The sequence below is a fragment of the Furipterus horrens genome, unplaced genomic scaffold (genome assembly GCF_987537825.1).
Source record: "Furipterus horrens unplaced genomic scaffold, mFurHor1.1.pri manual_scaffold_6, whole genome shotgun sequence".
NCBI lineage: Eukaryota > Metazoa > Chordata > Mammalia > Chiroptera > Furipteridae > Furipterus > Furipterus horrens.
In genome coordinates, this window is record NW_028327176.1 from 47,011,999 (window position 1) to 47,034,342 (window position 22,344).

Below are 22,344 nucleotides of genomic sequence, written 5' to 3' on the forward strand. Positions count from 1 at the left end.
AAGAAAAGAAAAGTGTAGGGTCCGCTTATTTTTTATTTTATTAGGCATAAACCCAAGATAGGTGGTCTAAGAAAGACAGCGAGGGTTTGAAATCTAGCAAATGCTGGCTATTTTCTCCCTGTCTATACGGTTCATTAGTCTGTCTTGTCAGTTTTCCTCGGCCGAGCGCTTCTAGACCTCACTGAACATTGCTTTGTGCAGTGCTCGCTGCAAGCTCGCCCATTTTATTGTACTTCATAAAAAAAATAAGACCAGGCCAAGGATATAAAAACAGATAAATATGGACTTTTCTCTCCCTCCTTTCCACTCATGCTCTATCTGGTACGTGCTCTGGGCCCTCTGGGTTGGCAGCTTTTGGAAGTGTCAGCATCAGGATACCTAGGCGACTCCCTCGGTGTGGTGGGTGGTGGACCTCGCGCCACCTTGACTGTCAACTGCCCGCTTTTGCTTGCTGCGCGCCTTCCTCCCCAGTCCTCCCCTCCAGGCCCTTCTTCCGCTGCGTTGCTAAATGCGGACGACTTTTATTTGGACTTGCTCGGCGGGAGGAGGGGGGATTTCTCTCCCTCTCTCACCCCAACATCACTGTCTCTCGGTCCAGTCGCTATGCCTCTGGATTGGTCCAAAGGAGCTGCAAAAATAGCATGAAAGTGAAAACGCGGAGTGGGTGGGATAAAACAGGGCTCACGACAGCTCTCCGTTGCGAATTGTTGCAATGCGTCTAGAGATTTGGGTTGCGGGGGCCTCCTCTGTGTCTCCATATGTAAGGGAAGGCCCAGAGTTGTTTCTCTTTTTGACTTGGCACGTGAGTCTTGTCTGGGGGGAGAGATCAGCCTGCCTTTGTTAAGTGAAAGGACTGCCAGTCATGCAGCTTTCCTTGCAAATTCTGCCATGATCACTGTTGACCAGCGGCTGTCTTGGAGAGTCCTCGCCCCAGTGCCCGACTCCACGGTCTTGGTGTCATCTTAAAGTTTTCTTCTCTCAACGTCACCCCCTTAAATTCCTAGCTTGGATTTCTCCGGGGAACTCCGCGACAGAGGCTGCATCCTCCTTTCCCCAGGAGGTGTGGAGGGTGGGCAGAGCTGAGCTTTCAAAGCGCCTAGGCGCCAGGTCCTTACTATTAATTCGGCAAGTTGAAAACTTTCGACAGTGTAGACGAGTGCACAGAACAGGCAGCCTGCGCAATCCTGGCGCGGCCCTGCGGAGGTGGGAAACCTGCAGGCGGCTGCGGGCCAGGCCTGTCGCGAACCTCAGGGGCTGTCCGGCCTCTCGCCTGCTTCAGCCCGCCAGCCCTCACCCCGGAGCTGTTAAATGCAGATTCCGCTGAGGAACCCTCGGGTAGCTGCTGTTGAATAAAAATTGTAATCCAACAAGACTAACTAGAAAATGGGATTCTAAAAGCTTCGTAGTGCTGGGTACATAAAGCTATTTGAGCAAATTACAAGAATCGCTTAGGGGCATGAATGAAATCAACACTTTAATTGCCTCCAAAATGAAGATTTATACTCCATTTTCTCATGAATCATTATTTTATTTAAGTCAAAGATAAAGGACCAAAGTTATGGAGTATTTTGGGGTGATCCAAAATTGATATGACACGACTGAGTTTTTCCCCCAACTCCTTCGGTAAACTTTTGTTATCCAAATACCTTAAACGGAGATGTGCAGATTGGAAGACACTTATGTTGGGTAAAAATACGCATTTTATTACCCCCCCACCCCCATAAAAGGAGAAGCGCGCCTCCCACCCCCGCCACTTATAAGGGGGCTTCGCAGCTTTGGTTGAGCTGGTGGCGCTGTTGGCTTGTCTGCGTAGGCGCGCTCGCAAGACCTCTAGGGCTCACCTAGGTCTCAATTGGTCGGAGGGCAGCAAAGCCAAGTTTGTTCTTACTGACTGCTTCTCCGGAGCCAGGAGCGAGTGTGACTGGGCTCCCTTTGGAGTGAGCATCGCAGAGCGCCGGGAACACGACTGTGCCTTGGAAGCGGAGTGGGGTCCCCTGTTCTGGGAGGTGGGGAGAGAGAGACAAGGCACTTGGGCCGCCAGGTGGGCGCCAGTTTTCCCGCCTGGAGCATGCTCGCCGGTGGCGGGAGCACGGGACCCTTAGTGCGGCGCCCTTGGGGCCAGACCCAGGAAGAACTGCCTGGCCACCTGTCTGCGAATGCGGCCCAGCCAGTTTGAGCCTGCGCAGAGGGTGTGCTCCGGGACTAGATGCTTCAGGTGTGGCACGAGCGCTGGGCCTCGTTAGCTCATTAACCCCTCTGTCTCTAGGGTCTGCTGGCGGCATGGTTTATTTTATTTTACTTTTTTCCTCGGAGGGCGCGAAGGCTGCCACCCGCGCAGGGACTTGGGATCGAAGACTTTGATAACAACTGGTTTCCCAGAGGGCTAAATCGGTGGAAATCCAAGTGGCCTTGTAGTGTTGTTGGGTTTTTTGTTTTTATTATTATTATTATTATCATTTTAAAATCAGATTAAGGCCACAGTAGGAACAGTGATCCCGTCCTCCTTCCCGTCTTCCCCCTCATTCCCACTCCCAGACCCTGAGGTCAACGCGGGCGCAGCCCTCCTGGGCGCCCTCTCCTGACGGCCCCGCTCGTGGCCTCGGCACGGACGCTCCCGACGCCCGAGGACTGGGGTCCTGGAGGTTTCCGGTCTCGGCGTGGGGTGAGAGCCGGGATGCAACCCGGGAGTGGGTGCAGAAGGGGACCCGGATGGGAGGCATCGAGGCTAGGGTTGAGCATAGTTGGTGGTGGAGAAGGACTTAGGTCCGAAGGGAGGAGGGGCACGTAGTTGGGAGGTCTAGGGTCGAATTGGGGAGCCGAGAGGGGTTAGGCAGGGAAGAACCCGGTCCCCCGGTGGGTAGACTCCAGGGAGTCGTCGAATGAAGCCTTACATCCCAGGGATGTCTCTTACTGGCCACTCCACTCCTTGAATGTAACCATTTTCCACTCCGAGACCTGGTAGAGAGAGGGGGAGAGAGGAGCGAAGGGTCTCCGGACCCCTAAGGCCGCCTCCTGGGTGGCTACGCCTTCTCCTAGCGAGCGGGGACTATCAGGACCTGTGCTCTGGCACCAGCCTGGGTTCTCCTACAGGCAGCGGGAGGCAAAGAAATGGTCCCTTTGGATTACAATTTTTATTCAACAGCAACTCTCCGGGGGGTTCTCGGCTAAATCTGCATTTAACAGCTCTTGGGCAAGGGCTGCCGGGCTGCACCGGGTGCCCTGTTGCATGTTAATCCAGATTTGTCTCTGACTTCTAGGGAAAAGTAATGTGGCGCCCAGAGGTGGAACCAGAAAGCCACGCTCGCCAGGCAGGTTAAATGCCAAGTGCTGGTGAGCTCCCATGGGAGGGGGGACGGCTTCCAGGCCGGTGAGGCCCGGGCTGGAGAGGCCAGCCCTACCGGCCTCAGGGATCCAGGGCAGCCCTGGGCCAGTGAGCTTTGCTTCCCAAATGGGCCAGGGAACCCTGGTGGCGATTGTTTAATTTTAAAAGTCTGTAATGTTTCCGAAGCATCGTTAAAAATAGAAATTTTTTAAACTGAACTTGTACTTGACTGAAAAATACCCCCTCCCTTCAAAGTGGGGCGGAAATGAATCTAAGGGAGATGTAAGCTTTCTCTTTTGGAGAGGTGTTTATGGTCATGGATGCAGGTGGAAGGGCAAAGGGCAGACTAATGTCCTTGATGAATTGGAATTGCTGTTTTAGGGGGGAAAATAAAAAAAAAAAAAAGATGAGGCCATCAGATATTTGCTAATGCTAGAAATAGGGGCAATTTATTTGCATCCAAATAAGAAAACTGGATACAAGTATCAGGAAAATGGTCCCATTGTCAGGTAGTTTGTTTCTAAATGCTTACACATGGATACATCTTATTTAAATTGTAAATACTTCATAGGGTCCCACTTAATGCCTTAATCCTGGACCCCTCAGTCCACAGGCCTTGCAAGCCATGAGGTCTTACAATTATCTACCTTTCCTTTTGATTGTTGTTGTGGGTCATGTGGGGTATTCTTAATTTCTTTTTTGAAATATGTCAAAGGGGAAATTATGGCAAGATTCTCTTTAATGATTAAATAATAAGGTGTTGACTGCTTGTCACTACATTAGCTAATTGGGATGTTCATCTAGAGGCCCTTTATGGCTTAGAATCCTTTGAATTTAAAGTTAGTTGTTTACCAGGTGTGTTTTTATTATTACTTTCTGATTGGCTTTGTGTGTGTGTGAATTTCAGAGTAGGGATGTATTGATTATTAATAGGGGCTCTTAAAAAACATTTTAGAAAAGAAAGAAGTAGATACAGTATATGCAGATAGGTTGAGGTCAATTACATTGTTAAATGTCTCAAAGTCTAAATGCAAATACTACAAAAGTTACTCGCTTTTCAGAGTCTCCCTCTCTCTCTCTCTCTCTCTCTCTCTCTCTCTCTCTCTCTCTCTCTCTCTTTCTCTCTCTGTCTCCTGTTGCAAATTCCATGGTTAATGGAAAGCAATGATGCTAATGCTACTTTGTACAAAGTAAAGCCCCACAACAGTAACTATTGTTCAGTGATTTAACAAGCTCTGTGGCAATAGGTCACTCAAACAGCAATACTTCTCTCACAAGAATGACTCCATTGCTCATGATTTGGAAATATATAGAGTGGTTGTATGTACTATTGCTATTGGTCCTAACTTAGAGAATTTTATTAGAAAACATGGAGAAGCTTAAATAGTAGAAGAAGAAGAGGAGGAAGAAGAAAAAGATTAAAATGTGGGCCCTGCAGTCAAAAAAGTAACTGAAATATCATGCTTTAATTGTCCAACTTTGAAAATAAATAAATTTTAAATCATTATGTTTTCAAACACTCAAGTGTTTAAATGTTAAAATATTAGTCATAGTCCCAAAGACTTAAAACACAGCTGTTGCTGGGTGACAGAGGGAAAATTATGCAGTAAACCTTATACTTTTAAGAACAAAGACTATTTGTGGTCCCATAGTAGAAACTTAGGTTTATTAAGACCAAGCAGATAGGCTAAAATGTTACCATGGGGCCTACGGTTATAAAACTAGTTTACCTTCCCTCGCAGGTGGAGTTGGAGAAACTGTGAAGAATGCATAACAAGTTATATTAAGACACTTGTCATAAATAAAAATATTGTCAACATTTATTCAAATGAAGTATTTTTATATTGGTAATGTTATGCTTTCCATTGCAATAGCAATATTTTCTTCTGAAACATAAATATGTCAAACAAATGTGGATTGCTAAAGTTTTAATAGATGATCATTTAATCATCAAACACAACCCAAATATGTATACAGAAACTTTTAAAGGGAAGTTGGCATTCAGCCAAATTCCTATAGGGCCTAGCAGGGAGATGATCAAAAAAAAAAAAAAAAAAAAAAAGAGCACAAAATAACACTTCCTGTAAGAAGGTCTATAATTTAACATTATTTGACTACACTGTCAGGGAGATGGTTGAAGGATAGTAAACTGATACCATTCTCAGCCATTTTTGTTACACTGTCTTATTTTTGCAACTGTAGCATTTTATGTGGCCTTTTTGGGATTATGATATCTGTCATATTTGTATTAGAGTAGCACTTGAATTTATGTTGCGAAACAAAAAAGTTGCCATTTCTCCTGAGTGCAAAAAATTAACATTTAAAAATTACATCAGAACTATGGGAAAGTATTCTTTTACAAATAAAATTTAAAAAGAAGACACGCAACAGTGTATCTGACAATTGTACAGATGTTAGACGAAAGATTTTCAAAATCCCAAATGAAACAGTGTACCTGTTGTAAATCAGGTAGGGCTGGGTGTCCTTACTTGGCAGGAAATGTCAGGATATAATAATACTTGTTTCAAAAGTTAAGATCTAAAGCATAAAATCTAGCCTCCCTATTTGAACTTCAATAATAACTCCAAAATTTGACTTCCGGGAGTAAGTAAAAGTTTGGATATTTTACTATTGATATTTGTAAATGGATCCTATGTATATAAAATCAGTTTTGAAACATTCAAGCAGATGGGTGTGTGTATATAGTGTAAAAGATAAAAGGACTTTTCCACTCTATCCTTTATTTAATGTGCTGTGATTTCAGGATTATAGAAATTTGGGAAAGCTTTTGGGCATCTTAAACAACCTCTCCAAGAAGTATACCTTTATCAGGCAACTGCTGCATTTCCCACACTTATAAATTTGACATTTTAATAAATGGTATAAGGGATACCATGTGAAATAAACAAGACTATATCCATTTAAATATTTGTCACTAGAATCCAATTTCAATCAGTTTAATGCATTCATGTGTGCAAAATTAAAGCAATTGGCAACACTTTACTAGACTCTCTCTGAACACTCTTTCTAAATAGCATTTCTTAATCTAGGAAATATGTTCTTGTAAAAGGAAAACACCACACTTCAAATCTTTAGAAATTATTTTATATTTCTGTACTTCTTGGTTTAGGATTCCTAAAATATACCATAAAGAGTTATTCTCTGGTGAAATAAGCTTATTTCTACATTTATTGAATTATATACTTGTTGTTTATTGGTATCATGAATATACACAGTTAAATACAAATTATAACCAGAACTAAGTCATTAACTCTCTTTAAGGTATGCAGTAAGCATGCTATGGCTTTTCCATAACATATGCACTTCTATATACAGATGGAGGGTAAATAAATAAGTTGCAAAAATAAAATTTACATTAATTCTCAAAAATACGTTTTTACAATTGATTCTTCCTTTGATACTTTTCATGACTATTTGCAATTACTAGGATTTATAATCATGAGGTAAAGAACCTGGAGTGTGAAATGTTATGGTTCTTTAAAAAAAACTTAAATGAAATTACATTTTTCCACAGAAAGGAAATATTGTTACTACTAATAGGTTTACTGGGTAATACTTTAAAATTACTGCAACTTTTTTATGAGTTTAACACATTTAAGCAACATTTTATAGTCTTAATACCTTTTTTATTCAGACACAATACAAAGTCTTAAATTTTACAATAGATTGAAACATACATTACTTTGACTCATTGAGATGATAGTAGTTTAGTAAATAAGTAATATTTTGAGTGATATTAGAATTATTCCCTGACAATATATGCTAGCTTGGAATTAATTATGTTGCTGGTGAATTCCCATTTCTGTAGATATTTTCGGAATTCTCCACAATGCTAAATGACGTCATGTTTATTATTCATTTATTGTAAATATCTGAGTTTTGGTTATTATTTAGCAAGGCAGGACCACAGCTCTTTCTTTTTCTGATCTCTTCTTTTCTACTGTTTGGTAAGCCTCTTTTGCCTGCAATCGATCAGATCTTGAACTAGTTTGCAAGATCTCATTTCCCTATTTGAGTACCTTGTGGGTTTATTTTCCTGAGAAGATGAAACATGTTACTAACTTTAGAATGGGAATGAATGGAGACCAAAGTCATTAAATATTCCCAACCTGTGCTTTACAATTAGTTGAAAAACTGAAAACTGTTTTTCTTGTTCGCCTTCTCTAGGGCTGTGAATACTTAATATAAAGATTCATATCAGCCCCTTTGTGTTCTTCCTCTTAAGACTTAAATGTTTGTTTTCAGTGACTGCATTCTTAACTGATAGTCCATATTTGGTCCCAAACCTCCCTGATTTGCATTTTATTTTGCATTTGCATTCACGCTATGTCCCACTGAAACTCTTTAAAGTGAAGTGTGTTTATGACTGTTATGAAACTCTGGAAAATGAAGTTTATAATGAAATCAACATAGTTATCAAAGGACAACGAAGGAAACAATTAGATGTAAACTCAGAGTCTTTTTTTCATCCCATCCAAACTTGTAAATGGCTTATCTCTCTTCTTTTAAAAGTACTGGAAGCTGAATGAATAAGAATTTCTTTGACAAAAGAACCCCTCTTAATGTCTCTATAACTATTTGGATGTGTTCTTGAACATTAACTTAATTTGATAGACAAGCTATAATTAACTGTGACCTATAGTGTTTTCTGTTATTCAGAAACTATTCCTCAGCAATTTGAAAATTTAATTTCCAGCTAAATGGTGTACAATGTCTGAGGTTATAAAGGCATACTTACACTATTTACAAGAAATGGAAATAGCTTGTGTGTCTATAGGGCTTCAAAAATACTCTGGGGGTAGGGGCTAACAATTTTTATCATGTAAAGTCCTAGCAAACTAGTGCAGGTGGGCTCTTTTTTTTTTTTTTAAGATAGCTTTTCTTTTTATTCACTGCAATGTTAGTTTTTCATGCTGAAGGGAAAAGAAAAACAAAAACCTGTGTGTTTCATGGACAAAAACTCACACATCACATTTTAAATCTAGTTATTTTATTGATCATGAAAATCAGTAACACAGAGAGAGTTAAAAATTGCAACAAATAGGTAAGATTCTATTAGCTTTGGTACTGTAATCAGAATAGAAACTTTAGCAGAAAAATTAAATGGGACATTTTGGGGTTAGTTGGAACATTTACTTGAAAGTTGCCACCAGATCTGGAGTTGTTTTAAACGCCCCACTTAAGAATGTTAGTTTAAGAAATTTGTGATAACTAAGTCATCATTAAAGGTTACTTTTATTTGAAATTGTTCATTCATAGGAGATGCTGTCTCATGAGTAGCCACCCTGCCCTTCACTCTTGAACAGTTCAGATAAATGTCTGATTTATTTACAGTCTATTGTATACATTATTTATGGGAAAGATGCTATAACTCTACAGAGCATATGGAACTTATCTTTGCCAGATACGGGTGGCCTCTTCACCAAAAATGGAATAGACTTAAGTAGATAATAAGGTTACTCTCAGTATACAGATAAATATCATCTTATAGAGTTATTACGTGTTTCTATTTCATAATTCCAGATGCAAGTACATTTTTCCATTTTCATTTTAATTGTCATAGTCTTTTGGCTCTAGTTTCTGCCAAAGAGAATCAAGAATGTTACATTTTGAATTGATCTTGGTGAAAAATTAATTTCTTTGAGGGAATAAAATATACTAAGCAGCAGAATCATTTAACCCCTTCGTTTCTTGCAGCATGCTTTTCTGTTAGTATGTTTTAATGTTTCTAAAGAATATTGTCCCTGGAAATTTTAACACTAGCTGTGTATTTGGTGGCGTGACCTATTGTGGGATTTTATAAGCTGTATTCAATAACAAAATCACCAAGAAAAGTATCAGGTTCGTTGTGTCCTGCATTTCCTTGCCCCAAATAATAGAGACATGTAGACTATGTTTGTTCTATGCATATCTAATGTACTGTTGATGTTCAAGTATTTCTTAGTCAATAATTATTCAAAGCCAGTATCAATATGCATTTGAGCAAGTATAAACATTTTTATTCTGGAATTTGGAATTTGCAGCAACTCAATTTTATTTTCCAAATTACCCTGCCATTTCAATTAGGTGCATTGTTCTTCCCTCTACTGTTTCAACATTCCAAAGGTTTGCTTGCCACCCTAATGGTGAGTTGCCTGAGTGTTTAATATTTATTGAGGGCATGTAAAGAAACACGCCAATAGAAAAAGAGGAGAATTAAAACATTAACAAATCAATTATGGGGCTTTTCTTCACTTGTAGTATACATCTAATATTCCAAATACTCTACATATGTTAAAATAATATAAATAGCATCAGAAATAATAGCCTTGGGTATGGTTGGAGAATAGCATTCTGATTAACTGGAATTCTTTAAGAAGTGCACCAACAGTATAACTCAGTCTCCTTCTTCTGGGATCCATAGTTGCATTGGTTGATCTCTCAGTTAAGGGCCTTGAAATACAGAAAACTTGGTCATTTTAGGAACCAGAAATGCAAATTAAATTTCAAGATGCTTTGAGAAAGTCCTCTCTGATGGTTTTGCCCAAGATAAATAATGAAGGAAGCAATAATATTTTATCCATCTCCAAGTTTAACACTGTGAGAACTTAAGGAGTTAGAAATCCTAAAGGAATGATGGGTACTTAAAAAATAAAAATTGATTGGAAATATAAAAAGGTTTTCCAAAAAGAAAACCACAGGAAAATTGGAAAATACACTATTGCTAATTGTTAGTGGATATCAGTGGTGACTATGAATTTCCATGATTCTTTTATCCGAGGTGTAGTGCCATAAGGTAGCTGAATGAAACAAGATTACATCTTGGCTGACATTTTCTTCCCCCTTCTTACAAAACACTGGATTTTATGGTTTGAGAGTTTGGAAGTCAAATAGAGAAAATTTCAGAAACACTAGAGAAAGAGCTATTAAGTGCACTGATTGTAACTGTTAGTTACACATGCTATCAGGCCAGCAGTGTCCCATTAAGATATGTACTGGAGCACTGGTGTTTGAACTAGGCTCTGCTGCAGGAGGGTGGTTCTCTACCTCCATGAGCCTCCGTTTCATCATCTATAAGTGGGTATAATAAGAGAAGACAAACCATTGAGTTACTTGTAAGAATTAAATAAAAATGCATGTAAAGCATTTAAAATAGTAAACCCTAAATAAAGAGTACAGTATATTAAATAGTATTTTTATCTTCTTACTTATATGCTGCCCAACCATCAACAACATGAATTTGACCTGGGGAAGGAAGATCAGGTAGTTGTTAGTGGGGTATTTTTTTTATAGACCGTTTTTTAATCATAGAGTTTAAAATATATCATTTTAATTTTTATTAGGAGGGGTCACTATTCTGATTTCATTATAGTGTCAAAGGACACTGGTCCCTCAACTGTGTTGCTGAGACAGCACAATGAGTTACTACAGATTCACTCTTAAGTTCAACTTCAAATAACAGTTGTGCGCAGCATTTGTGCTAAGTACTTTTTCCCACATTTCTGCATGTAAATGCCACATGGCTCAGGTTCAGTTGCTCACGAGGCCTTATTATCTACTTGTACTCAGGATACAATGTTTTCTGCCTTATCAGATGTTCTTTTAGCTAGGATGGTTGCCTAGAAAATTTGTGGTTTGAAGTTGTTTTATATAAGACACTTTTTGAGTTTATTTTATCTTAATATGTTTGCAGAGTGAAGAGCACTGAATACTAAGTTACAAATGTAAAATAAAACATTGGGAAGCAAGCAATCTTACAAAAGGGATTTTTATAACTCTAGGTATACTACCATAATTTAAAGATTCTCCTGCCACTCCTAAAAGAAATCATAGAGAATACTCTGAATTTCAGGAAACACTCTTAACAGATAAATGAAGAGTAAGGTATAAAATATTTAGGTACAGCTATTTGGGAATATAATGGTACTAGTTGGATTAAAGGGTTTTGCTTTGTTTTGTTTTTAGTTCTATTTATTTATTTTTAGAGAGAGGGGAAGGGAGGGAGAAGAAGAGGGAGAGAAACATCAATGTGTGAGAGAAACATTGATCAGTTGCCTCTCACACACTTCTAACCAGGGACCTGGCCCGCAACCCAGGTATGTGCCCTGACTGGGGATCAAATCAGTGACCCTTTGGTTTGCAGGCCCATGCAGTATTTTCTTGTTTTAATTTTAAACATTTAATTCTGAACTACAGTTCACAGGTATGATTTCAGGAGTGGAAGCACATAGAGTCATTAAAATAATTTAATAAAAGACTATATTTTTATTAATAGCATGTCAGCCATAATACAATAGCATAGGAAAAGGAAATGTTAGTAAGACATAAATAAGTACTTTGACTACAAATCCTAATGTAATGAGGCTTTATATTCTTTCCTGTTTATGAGATTTTTCTCTACAACGAACTGTAGAATTTCAACATTCACTGCACTTGAATAATTTGTGAATCATTTACTTTCTGGTTTTAAGATTTTATTTTTTCTTTGTAAAACTGGCTATCTGTTCTTATTAACAGTTTCCCTTTGGTTGTAACTATTATTTTCCATTGTAATCTGTCTGAAGGTACCCAGACCATGTAGGAATCTATATTCTCCTCTGAGGCTACAGCAGGGTCACCATGGAATGGTGTTGGCATCTCCATGTGAAGGAATTGGGCAAAATGTATCAGTGCTGTGTACAGTTCATTCAGAAAGCTTTTGGGATATTTTGGTGGTGTTTTACATCTGTAGACTGTTGCTTAGCATTATTGATTCATTTTTAATTTTGTGGTTGAATGAATTCAACAGTGCAGATTAGTGATGACCCGAGAGTACCCGAGAGCACCCGAGACCTAAAAGATGCCAGACTGTGGGAAAGTAAGATTTTAAGGAGGGGAAAGTGACCCATGGCACTGGGCCTGAGCTTCCGAAGGCCCCTTCCCTCACTGCCTGCCACAGCAGCCAGGCTTGAGGAAAACTAGACATAGTCATGTGTATTTAAGGGCTAGTGGATTTAAAAAATGTAGTAGACTGCCAAGGTACTTTACATGTCATTACAATGTAACATTAAACTGAGTTTTTTCCCACATTCTTTTGCCCAATTGCCCCACACATGGAGGGTGTTCATTGCATCAGTGTGCTCCTGGGGCTCCCTGTGCCTGAACCCAAGATTTCAGCGACTCCTGGAGCTCACATAGTCACTTGATACAAAACCTTTCATTTAAAGATGAAATTACTCCTTGGAGAATTTTCACCAAAGGCCCCCCCAAAAAAGGCACAAAAATTCTTCTCCTCTTCTCTACATGCCTCATTACACAGAGACAGAGGATTCAATGTTTGAAAAATTATCATTTTTGTAAGTTTTATTTGTGGTATGTGAGAACTGGGAAATATAGAACTCAATTGAACAGACACTGTCTCTGCCTCCACAGACTACCCATGACTACTATCATATGATCATGTGTGTGTGTGTATTTAAAGCAATATATCACAGCTGCTAAGTTGTCAAGATTTTAGAAACCTACCTTATTGGATGCAGAACTAGATACGCTTAGGTTTTTTGTAACGATACTGGCTGGCTCAGCACAGTGAACACCATAACTAAGGCGTAACTCGGTAATCACCGAGCTGCGTTGCTAGATTAAAACTCCACAATGGCAAATACGATCAGGTTGTAACGGTGAGAAAGGGAAGCGTGGTGTTTTGGTGAGAGCCGCAGATTCTGAGAGGGGGGACTGGATTGCCATTGTCTTACCACTAATTTACCCTCTGCCCTCAGTCACCAAAATTACCCTTCAGGCCTCTATTAAGTGGAGAGTAATAAGCCCATTTTATTACAGCATTAAAAGGAGGCTCAACAAAAACCCTGGCAACCCTATAGACTTAGCAAAGGCAAGGTTGTGAGGGTGGAGACAGGGAAGGGAATGGAAAAAAGGAGAGTTGATGGAGAAAGTCAGAAGTGTGCAAGGGAGCTAACCTTCTAACAAGGTGGCTCGCAATGGAAGGCTTGTGTGAGGCCACCACCGGGGACAGCCTCAGGTTCCAGCCAGCTCTGCCCCGCTCAGCGGTCGCCTCTCCACACTTTTTCGTGGGTAGCGAAACTGAATGTGGACTTAGAAAAGGTTGCCCCTCCTGACCATTCCCAAGCACATGTTAATGTAACTCCTGAATCCATAGCATGTGTTCACACTGCACTATTAATTTGTGAGCTTCTGGCATTTAAAAATACCTAAAAGCTTAAAGGGTAAGAAGGCAGTTTTACTGTGTGAAAGCAAAATATCCTGCTCCAACTTGTCATGGTTAAATGAATTTTGCTTAATGATTTCAAGGGAGTCTTTTGAAATCCATATAAAGTATATTTTTTTCTTTCTTCATCCTCTTCCTTTTTTTTTTTGCTGAATTACTTGAATTTGAAGTTGGGTAGACATAGCCTTAGGGTTCTAGCAAATTGTAGGTGCTCTTTGGGTGTTGAGTGAGTTAAATGCTTATATGGTGTGTTCTGGTTATCAAGAAGGTGCAAATGGCAGCCACTGAGATTTTCAAACCAGAGTGTCAGTATGTCAGACTTACAATACTTAAATTAAAAAAAATCCCAGGCTCTCCCATTTCTCAATTTCAAGTATGCATAGGTAAACATGGTGCCTTTTCATAGTAGTACCTGGACTCCTCTCCTCACCTCTGTGTGTGGGTCTCTCTGGTCCCTTTTCTTCAGATGGCATTATCGCTTGAGAGGCATATAAAGAATCATATCTGCTGAAGTTCTGTGCCTTTAAGCACCCTAAGGGACATTGTTTAGATAGAGGTGAAAAGGCCTCAGGGAGGGAAACTAAGTAGATGTGACTACCCTGGCCATGTGGAGTAGTGGCATTCAAGGATACTGTCTGCTATGCTTCATGGATATGCATAGACATGTGTCTATGCATATATGTGTGTGTGCATGTACATATGGAACATGCGTTTGCAGGAGCATCACACACATTGTTGCCTTCCCCCCATGGACTTTCCTGATCTGGAGAGACTGGATCATTCACTTCTGGAGATGAGCCAGCTCTTTCAGGACCCACAGAAATCATTTACTAAAGAGATTCTGGTGGTTTGAAAATGCAAATGTACTTCCCCAAAGGGAAAGTGGCCTATTGATAAATGAAGGCTAACTTTAAATTTTGAACACTGTGATTATTTCATTAATTTTTACATAGCTGTTAGCTGACCTCTTCCAAGTCAAGATCACCAGGCTCTCCTTTATCCATCTTTTTGAACAAGACAGATAGAATAGAAATTTTGAAGAAAAGAACCCCAGTATATTTGGTCTGGAAAAAAAAAAACAACATTCTGGCATCATACTGATGTGATGAATGACCGAGTGAGAAAAGATGTCAAAGTGCTTTGTATACTGTAAAGTGATTTATAAATATTAGGGATCAAATTAGACTTGATGGGGTGGGGAGGAGCAAGCCACCTGTAAAATCATGTTATTTGAAGGTGAAAATAAGATCAGTTTGCATTCCCTGAGCACACACCAGCTGGGAGATAGCCCAAGGCATACCAAGCTGTACGCTAAGCCAGCTCCAGTTAACCATTCTTTCCAGCAGGTCTCTAAACTGAATACACCTGTATGGAGATTTTTCAGGGTCGACTAGGTCAGCCTATGTTGTTATATTAGAAACTATAGTAACTGCCATTTATTGAGTGCTTGATGCATGCATGCCTGGAAATGTATATATGTTATATCTGCAGAGGAGTATTTCTTTATCCCCATTAATGGATTAGGGACATTAAGAGTTAGGGAGGTTGTACCATGTCTCAGACATGGTGTAGTCAGATTTCATATTGGGATATATATAGTTTCAAGTTTTCTTTTTTTGACTGTGTTGTACTGCAACTGAGTATTACTGTATTTTATAGTGGTGTGTGGTTGTATGAGTGCAAGTTTGTGATAACGTCTTTAAATCATGCAAGTCACTTTTAGATGTTTTATGATATTTAATACTAGGATCATAGCATCAGGTGACAATTTAACACAGAGATCCTCTATATCTCACTTAAGTTATTCACTTATTTATTCAAAAACATATTTGTATCTAATGTGACATAGATACTTTGCTGGGAGGAAGGGTGGAAGGGTGACTAAGATGTAGTCCAGGACTTTAGAACATGGATAATGTGGAATGTAGAGAGGCACAACAGGCCATCTGACAAGAACATGAGAGTGAAGTGACAGATGTGCGCATCATGATGGTGCTCTAAGCGCTCTGGGGAGGAGAGGCTCACTCCTCCTGGGGGAAGTGTGTGTGTGTGTGTGTGTGTGTGTGTGTGTGTGTGTGTGTGAGGGAAGGCGTTCTTGGGGAGGTGATATCAGCAACTAGGAGGTGACCAGGGGCGCTGGGGCCAGGAAGGGCAGTGAAGGGTATTTCTGGCAGGAAGGAAGAATGAGGATGGGCGTGAAGAGACAAGCAGAACATACCTGCCAGAAATCACATGCGGGAGCACAAGGAGCAAGGAAAGGAATGGTCTCGAGGGGGTAGACTGTGAAGAACCTTGTATATTAGGTGAAGGACCCTAAACTATATTCTGTAGACAGTAAGGAGCTGTTAGTTCATTCAACAGACATTTCCTGCACTGTGCTTGATATGCAGGATGCAAACGGAGAGCAAAACTGACACCAAGTCCTGTCCTCATGAACCTCATATTCTAGTGGAATTGAACTCTTGTATAGCCCAGGCTCAATTTGAATTGAACTCCTTAAAGCTGGGAGGGACTTAACATGAACAGCAATCACTAAGATGACAAATGAGGAACTTATTTGAGAAATACTTAGGGGCAAAAATGGGCAAGACTTGATGCCTAATTGAATGAAAAGGAGACAGAGAATGAGAGAGAATGTGTTACAGGTGGTTCTGAAATTTATACCATGGATGGATGGGGTTATACCTACTAGGATCATGAACAAAGAAGAATGCATAGGTTTGGTAGAGAAAATTTAGCTTTGGACTTGCTGAGTGAGATGGACATCTTTGTGTGGAGATGGTTTAGCAGGAGTTGGCCATACAAATCCAAAGACCAAAGAAGAGATTCGGAGACATAAATTTTGTAGCATATGGGTGATAACTCTTCATGATAGTGAAAGGAATTGCCTAAGAAAAACATGAAAAGTGATAGGAAGACCTGAAGTATGTCCAAATTTAAGGCATAGATGAAAAAAACTATGAAGAAAAGAAGAAGAAAAAAACCCATCAACGGGTAGCTTCGTTCGGGAGGAAGGATAGTTTGGGAAGTTGCTGTTTGTCTGTTGGAATACTGGTGGAACAGTAACTAATGAACAATGCAGTGTAGTTCACTGAGCACTGATTGTGTGCTGGAGCATGCACCCCACACAGTGCTGAGCCAGGAAAGAACATGAAGGAAAGATTCAGATACCAGCCTGGCCCTGGAGGAGCCTGTAGCCAAGGAGGACATCACTTTTATCTCACTACCAGATACCAGTACGATCGCCTTATAAATAAAAAACACCACTCGATAAAGTTTATCTTATCCTCATTTTAAAAAATCCTTTTTTTCGAATATTGTTGAGGGTTGGCTCTCAATGTCTATGATCTCAAAGGTTTTTGCAGCCCTGTTTTCTTTTTTTTTTTTTTTTTCATCTAGCTCTGTGAACATCTCTTAGAGATGAGGGGAAAATGCAAGTATGTACTTAAACGCAATTATTGTTAAAATAAGACCCCCATGAAGTCTTCTATAGATAGATGGTCCATGGACTTCAGCTTAGGACCTGTTGTCTTCATGGATTTTCAGTAGATGGGAATGTAGGCATTGCTTACTCTGAAAGTACATACATTGAAGAAAAAAGCTTCTTTGGGACTTAATTTAGAACCATGACTAAGGTTTGCTATACATCTAATGCAATGCATCATTGATTTTATTCTGTCAGCCTTATTTTACAAGTGGCCCCAAGCAACTCACAGTTTCAGAGATATATGTACATAATCAAATGCACATATTTCATTTTAAAAATAATAATGATGTTTGGTGTAACCACATAGAATCACAGCGACATGTTGTAACTGAGATTCTCTAGTGGATAGATTTTGGGGGAGTTCTTTTTGATTAGGGCTGTCTTACATATTTATACTCAAAGAATTCATGAGCTATTTCTGATTCTTAGACTTTAATCATGCTTAATGAACTGAACTAAACATAATTCTTGTTCTGTTTTGGTAACCTTGTGGATTCTCTTAATGCTCAGCTTCATGTGACGACACCGTTCTTGAAATGCTAATATCCAAAATGCTAATTCAAGAGAGGACCACAAAAGTTAGATTTCATTTCAGAGAAAGTGCATTCAGTATTCACAGGTCTTTCTGGGGGAGCAAGGCTGTGAGAAGAATGATATTAGGTGGAAAATACTGGCTCCTCCCTTTGGTGAACACACAAATTTAAACATATAGCTTGCACAAAATTTGGATAAACTGAGGTGGAATCTAACATTTCTTGCCTGAATGCCTGTATAATGTGGCGATAGCTGTGAGAAAAGAGGAGCCCGGCATCTAAGACCCAACACAATGAAAATGCAGTGAATCGGAATGCCTCACAGATCATAGCGGAATCAGAATTTCCAGCAAGGAAAATCTTTTCATGGTGAATTAAGTGTTGGATGAAGGAAAATGGTGATGAAAAAAGGTAGGCACAGATCACAAACGCTGGGCTCAGGGCTCACTGCTGAAGATTTAAGAACCTTAGCTAAAGCTATGCAGAATAGAATGTGGAAAATTGAATTTACTAAACAATTAAGCATTGAATTAATCTACATCCTGCACAGTAGAAAAGTGGGGGAGGGAGCAGAGCAGAGCTGAATAAATCAGCAGAGCTCATTAAAAGATAGTGAATATATCAGATCTGTTGTAGCATAAAGGGGGACAGTTTTCTGTTTAGCCTGGAATAATTCTTTGGTTCTAAGTCACCTTTCTAGAGTCCTAGTCTCAATCAGATTAACAAACATGCTTCTGATGAGGTTGGTTTGTGGCTCTGTATTTTAGCTTGTTATCACCAGCTTTTCTATTAATTACAAGTCAGATCACCAGTCAACAATAGTAGTGAGGGACAACATAAATGAAATGAGAGTGCCCAGGAGATGTCACTCGCAGGATCTCGTGCATCCTGAAACTCCCACGGGTTCCTGCAGCCTCCCTCATGCCTTGCTGGTCTTTTGTTCAATTACAGTTAATGCAATAGTTTGCCATTTTCTCCTTCTAATTATATTTTCAAGTGGGATTTGTAGCACATAGAAAAACATCCTTTTACATGTCGAGGCACCGGGGTTTTGTGCCTGGCATTGTCTGTCCCCTGGGTGCTGTACCGTTCTTTCTTGCAGAGCTCTGAATAAACAAGTCCCCCTTTTAGAGCTGCAGTTGTACAAACTGAAAATTTATGCATTAACTGTTTGCATTCTGAGCATGTGTTCCAGATTACGTCTTACAGCATTCTTCTGGTATGCCGCAGAATGCACGTTTGTCAAAAGCACTTCTTTCACAGCTCACATATCTTTCCATCATAGAATCAGCAGATCAATTAGCACCGTTTTTGAGAATAAGTATAGTGGCCGAGTCCAACATACAAGTGGCGAATCTTTTGGTGACTTTCTTTAATTTTCCAAGCTGTGTTAATCTTCTGTCCAAGATTATAGAATAGGTTGCAGGCAAGCATCCTTTTCAGGAATAGTCAGTCGTTTTCTTTGATTCTTACAGAGCATTCCCCTTAGATGGGATCTTTACTTCTCTCTCCCTGGCTATCTGAAACATTTTGATCCCTTCATCCCTTTTTATCTTCTCTGGGATATGAAAATGCTTTTCAAGAAATAAGCAAAGAGCCCTTTGATTTTGCTAGGCATATTTAAAATGTTGGGAGGGCAGATAAACTTTACTACTTTCGACACGCTCATAACCCACTGACGTTCTGTGACTGAAATGATGTAGGCATTTTTTACATACAAGATCATCCTGCTTTCCCACTAATCATCTGGAAGACAAATATCACTTCCTTGAAGACAAAGCCAAGAATCAGCTTTCTATTTTGCCTCATTCCTACTGTGCGGATGACCAGTGACTCATAGGGCTGTTTTTGAAAGCTAGCACTAAAAGCTAATTAAAATCTTTTCTGGTAATAAAGGGAGATTTGGGAGAAGTGTCCCCATGATTGTTTTCCCCAAGAATTTAATTTACAGCCAATTTTTTTTCTATCTGAATGTTACTTTCAAATGCACCCAGTGATAAGAAGCAACATCTGTTTTCTGTTCAATAGTACATGAAGGCTCGGCATGGGGCTGAGTGTACACAGTCCATGTGAATCTATTGTTATTCTCATTTCTTTTTTGTCCCTGTGCCTGGTCCATTTGCCATGTACCATCCGGCAAACAGCTGACACATACTAGCTAATATGGACCCTGGCCTAATTGTGAGACCATGTTTGTTTCTAGGATGAATCAGAGGCCTCTCTAAACCACAGCGTTATAGACCACCACTCTCATTTCACATTTTCAGAGTAGCAGACTGTTGTGCCAGAGGGTTTGTTGATGTTAAAAATAGTCAGAATCAAGTGGCAGCATTTTTTTTTCCTTCTTTGCTTGGAATGTTTTTGTTTTCCTTGGTAATAAAACATGCAATTACTTACAGAATAACTATTTGTACATATTATTTCAGCATAGAAGCAGAAATTAGCAAATTTCAAATGTGCCAGTGTAGCTCTGAGCTGGCACCATCTGTGAAGGGGGATGGGAAGATGGAAAAGATGGCACGTTGTCCACTCTAGCCTTCCAGTGCTCTGTCGTCACGTGATGGGATCCTGCCGAGCCAGTGTCAACAGACCACTCTATTTGGATTTCTGTTTTGTGTCCCCACAGCCCTCTTGGAACAGAGATCACGATGACACGGCATCCACCCGTTCAGGAGGAACCCCAGGCCCTTCCAGCGGCGGCCACACGTCACACAGTGGGGATAACAGCAGTGAGCAAGGTAGGAGAGGTGTTTCAATATTCTCCTTTGCTATTCATTTCATTTGGAACAAAATCAGAATTGTTTAGTTAGTGACTGTTTATACAGTTTCTCCTAGAACATGAGCCCTGTATGATATGAGAATCAGCTCATCTCATTTGATCCCCTGTCCTTTTCCTCTTCTCTGCCATTCCAGCTGCTTAACTGCCCGTCACCTGGCCGCCTCCATAAAGTAGGGTCAGTGAATCGACCGAGTGTGATTAGAGAACTAGAAGGTGGAATGTTCATGAATACTATGCTGCTCATACCGTGCTATACAAATAAGAAGTATTATTATTATTATTATTTGCCCGTTGAGGCTTTTCAAGATCTCATGAAGAAACACACACTAGGATCCCAAGTTAACGATGTCTTCAGATGCTTAGAAGGCAGTGGGCCTTTCAGAAACCCATGTTGGGTGTCCCTCTCCACTGGGTTGAAGCCATTTTTTTGAATTTACTTACCTGAATTTCTTAAGTGCTTGACTTCATTGCAAGGGCAGACCAAAGGGAATTAGGAAGAAATGGAAAAGAAACCAGATCAATTTGATTTGTGTTGTTCTCTGAATACACATACCTGTGTGTGTATTTGGATATCCATGGGTGTACACATCTGACCATAACTAGTAGGAAATACAATTTAAGCATGAAGTTAGTCTTCAGCAAAAAGATGAATGAGTATTCAGGTGTCTCCCATTGCTTTTGGTGAGACCGACTGCAGTGGCTTTGTGTTCAATTAATGCAACCAAAGTTTAAAACAGCATTCTCTGTTTGAATATAAAAAGACAGCTTTATTGAAGTTGAGTCTGAACCCACAGTAGGTACATACTTTAAACTCTGTTTTGATGATCATGTTTCATTAGAGTGCTGTTAAACACCAAAAGAATTTTGTTTTCTAACTTAAACGGTCTCTACCGATTAGAATTGTAGTCTACAGTATATTTAACATGATTAATTTGAAAACCAAAACAAGAAAGTTAAACTTTTTAGGGACATGTAAGCTACTTGGACTGGGATTAACTTCTATACATGAAGCATTTGAGACATTTTATTGTTCAAAGCAAAGTTGCTGACTTCATCAAACTATAGGTCTAGTAAAAACTGAGCCTGGAATAGTAAACTGGTTCAGAGCTGAGAGAGAAAGAGGTAACCTCTGCCCCCTGACTTTTACTGGAAAATGATATGCAGCATAAATCCACAGGGCCTTTTTCCTTTCAGGTGTGTGTCTGTGTGTGTTGTGGGGCTGCTGCTTGCAGTGCTACGGTTAAGGTGAAGTCAGCACTTTCCATTGAAAGCCCTACTTTCAGAATTCCTTTTACACCATGCGTTTTCTATAAGGTGTAAATGGAATCTCGATCCTCTTTCCTGTACTCCAAAATTGCTACAAGGGGTCATAGCCCAGTGTTCTGTTTGTTGCTTTTTCTTTTTCATTTCTGGCTTTTCCAAAAAAAAAAAAAAAATGTCATTCTCGAGCAGGCAGGTAGCAGAGCTGCTGCTGCTTCAAAGACTTGTGAATAGCTAACATGGACTTCAGTTTAAAGTTATGTTACGTTTTCTTAGCCATAACCTGAAAAAAGGATTTTCAGAGGGCAAATGCCTCATCCCAATTCTTCCCCTCTGACATGTTGTAACAAGGCATTAGGAATTTTGCATGTTTCTTTTTCCTTCAAGTGCTCTCCAAAGGCCAATTTGATAATGAATTTGATTGTAACCAAGAGTCACAGATCCTAGACATTACTAGTTTTCCACTTACATTATTTCTCTGTATATTTTTCATAAAAGACCATTACCTATTAAAAAAACAAACAAACATTTTTACATAAATTATCTCATTGGAATGACCTCAGGAGAATCTTTCCAAGACAGTCCTGAGTGGCAGATAAAACAGGTCTAGCCCCATTTGACAGGTGAGGGGAAAATGGTTATAGGCGAGTTGAAGGATCTGGTGAGGTCCCAGTACACTATTGGGCCTAAAGTGTCAGTTTCCTGATTATCTGTATAAGAGTCTTCTCTTCGTGCCTT

The 22,344-nt window shown here is 39.9% G+C and overlaps 1 protein-coding gene across 2 annotated transcripts in view; it reads left to right on the forward strand.

The window, feature by feature from the left end:
- Window positions 1-22,344, forward strand: part of MEIS1 (Meis homeobox 1) — a 132,106-nt gene that overhangs the window by 7,604 nt on the left and 102,158 nt on the right. For both annotated transcript variants that reach the window (XM_090281409.1, XM_090281408.1), the window contains exon 7: window positions 20,194-20,305. In XM_090281409.1, coding sequence (XP_090137535.1) covers window positions 20,194-20,305 — 112 coding nt within the window. The remainder of the gene's footprint in view (window positions 1-20,193; window positions 20,306-22,344) is intronic.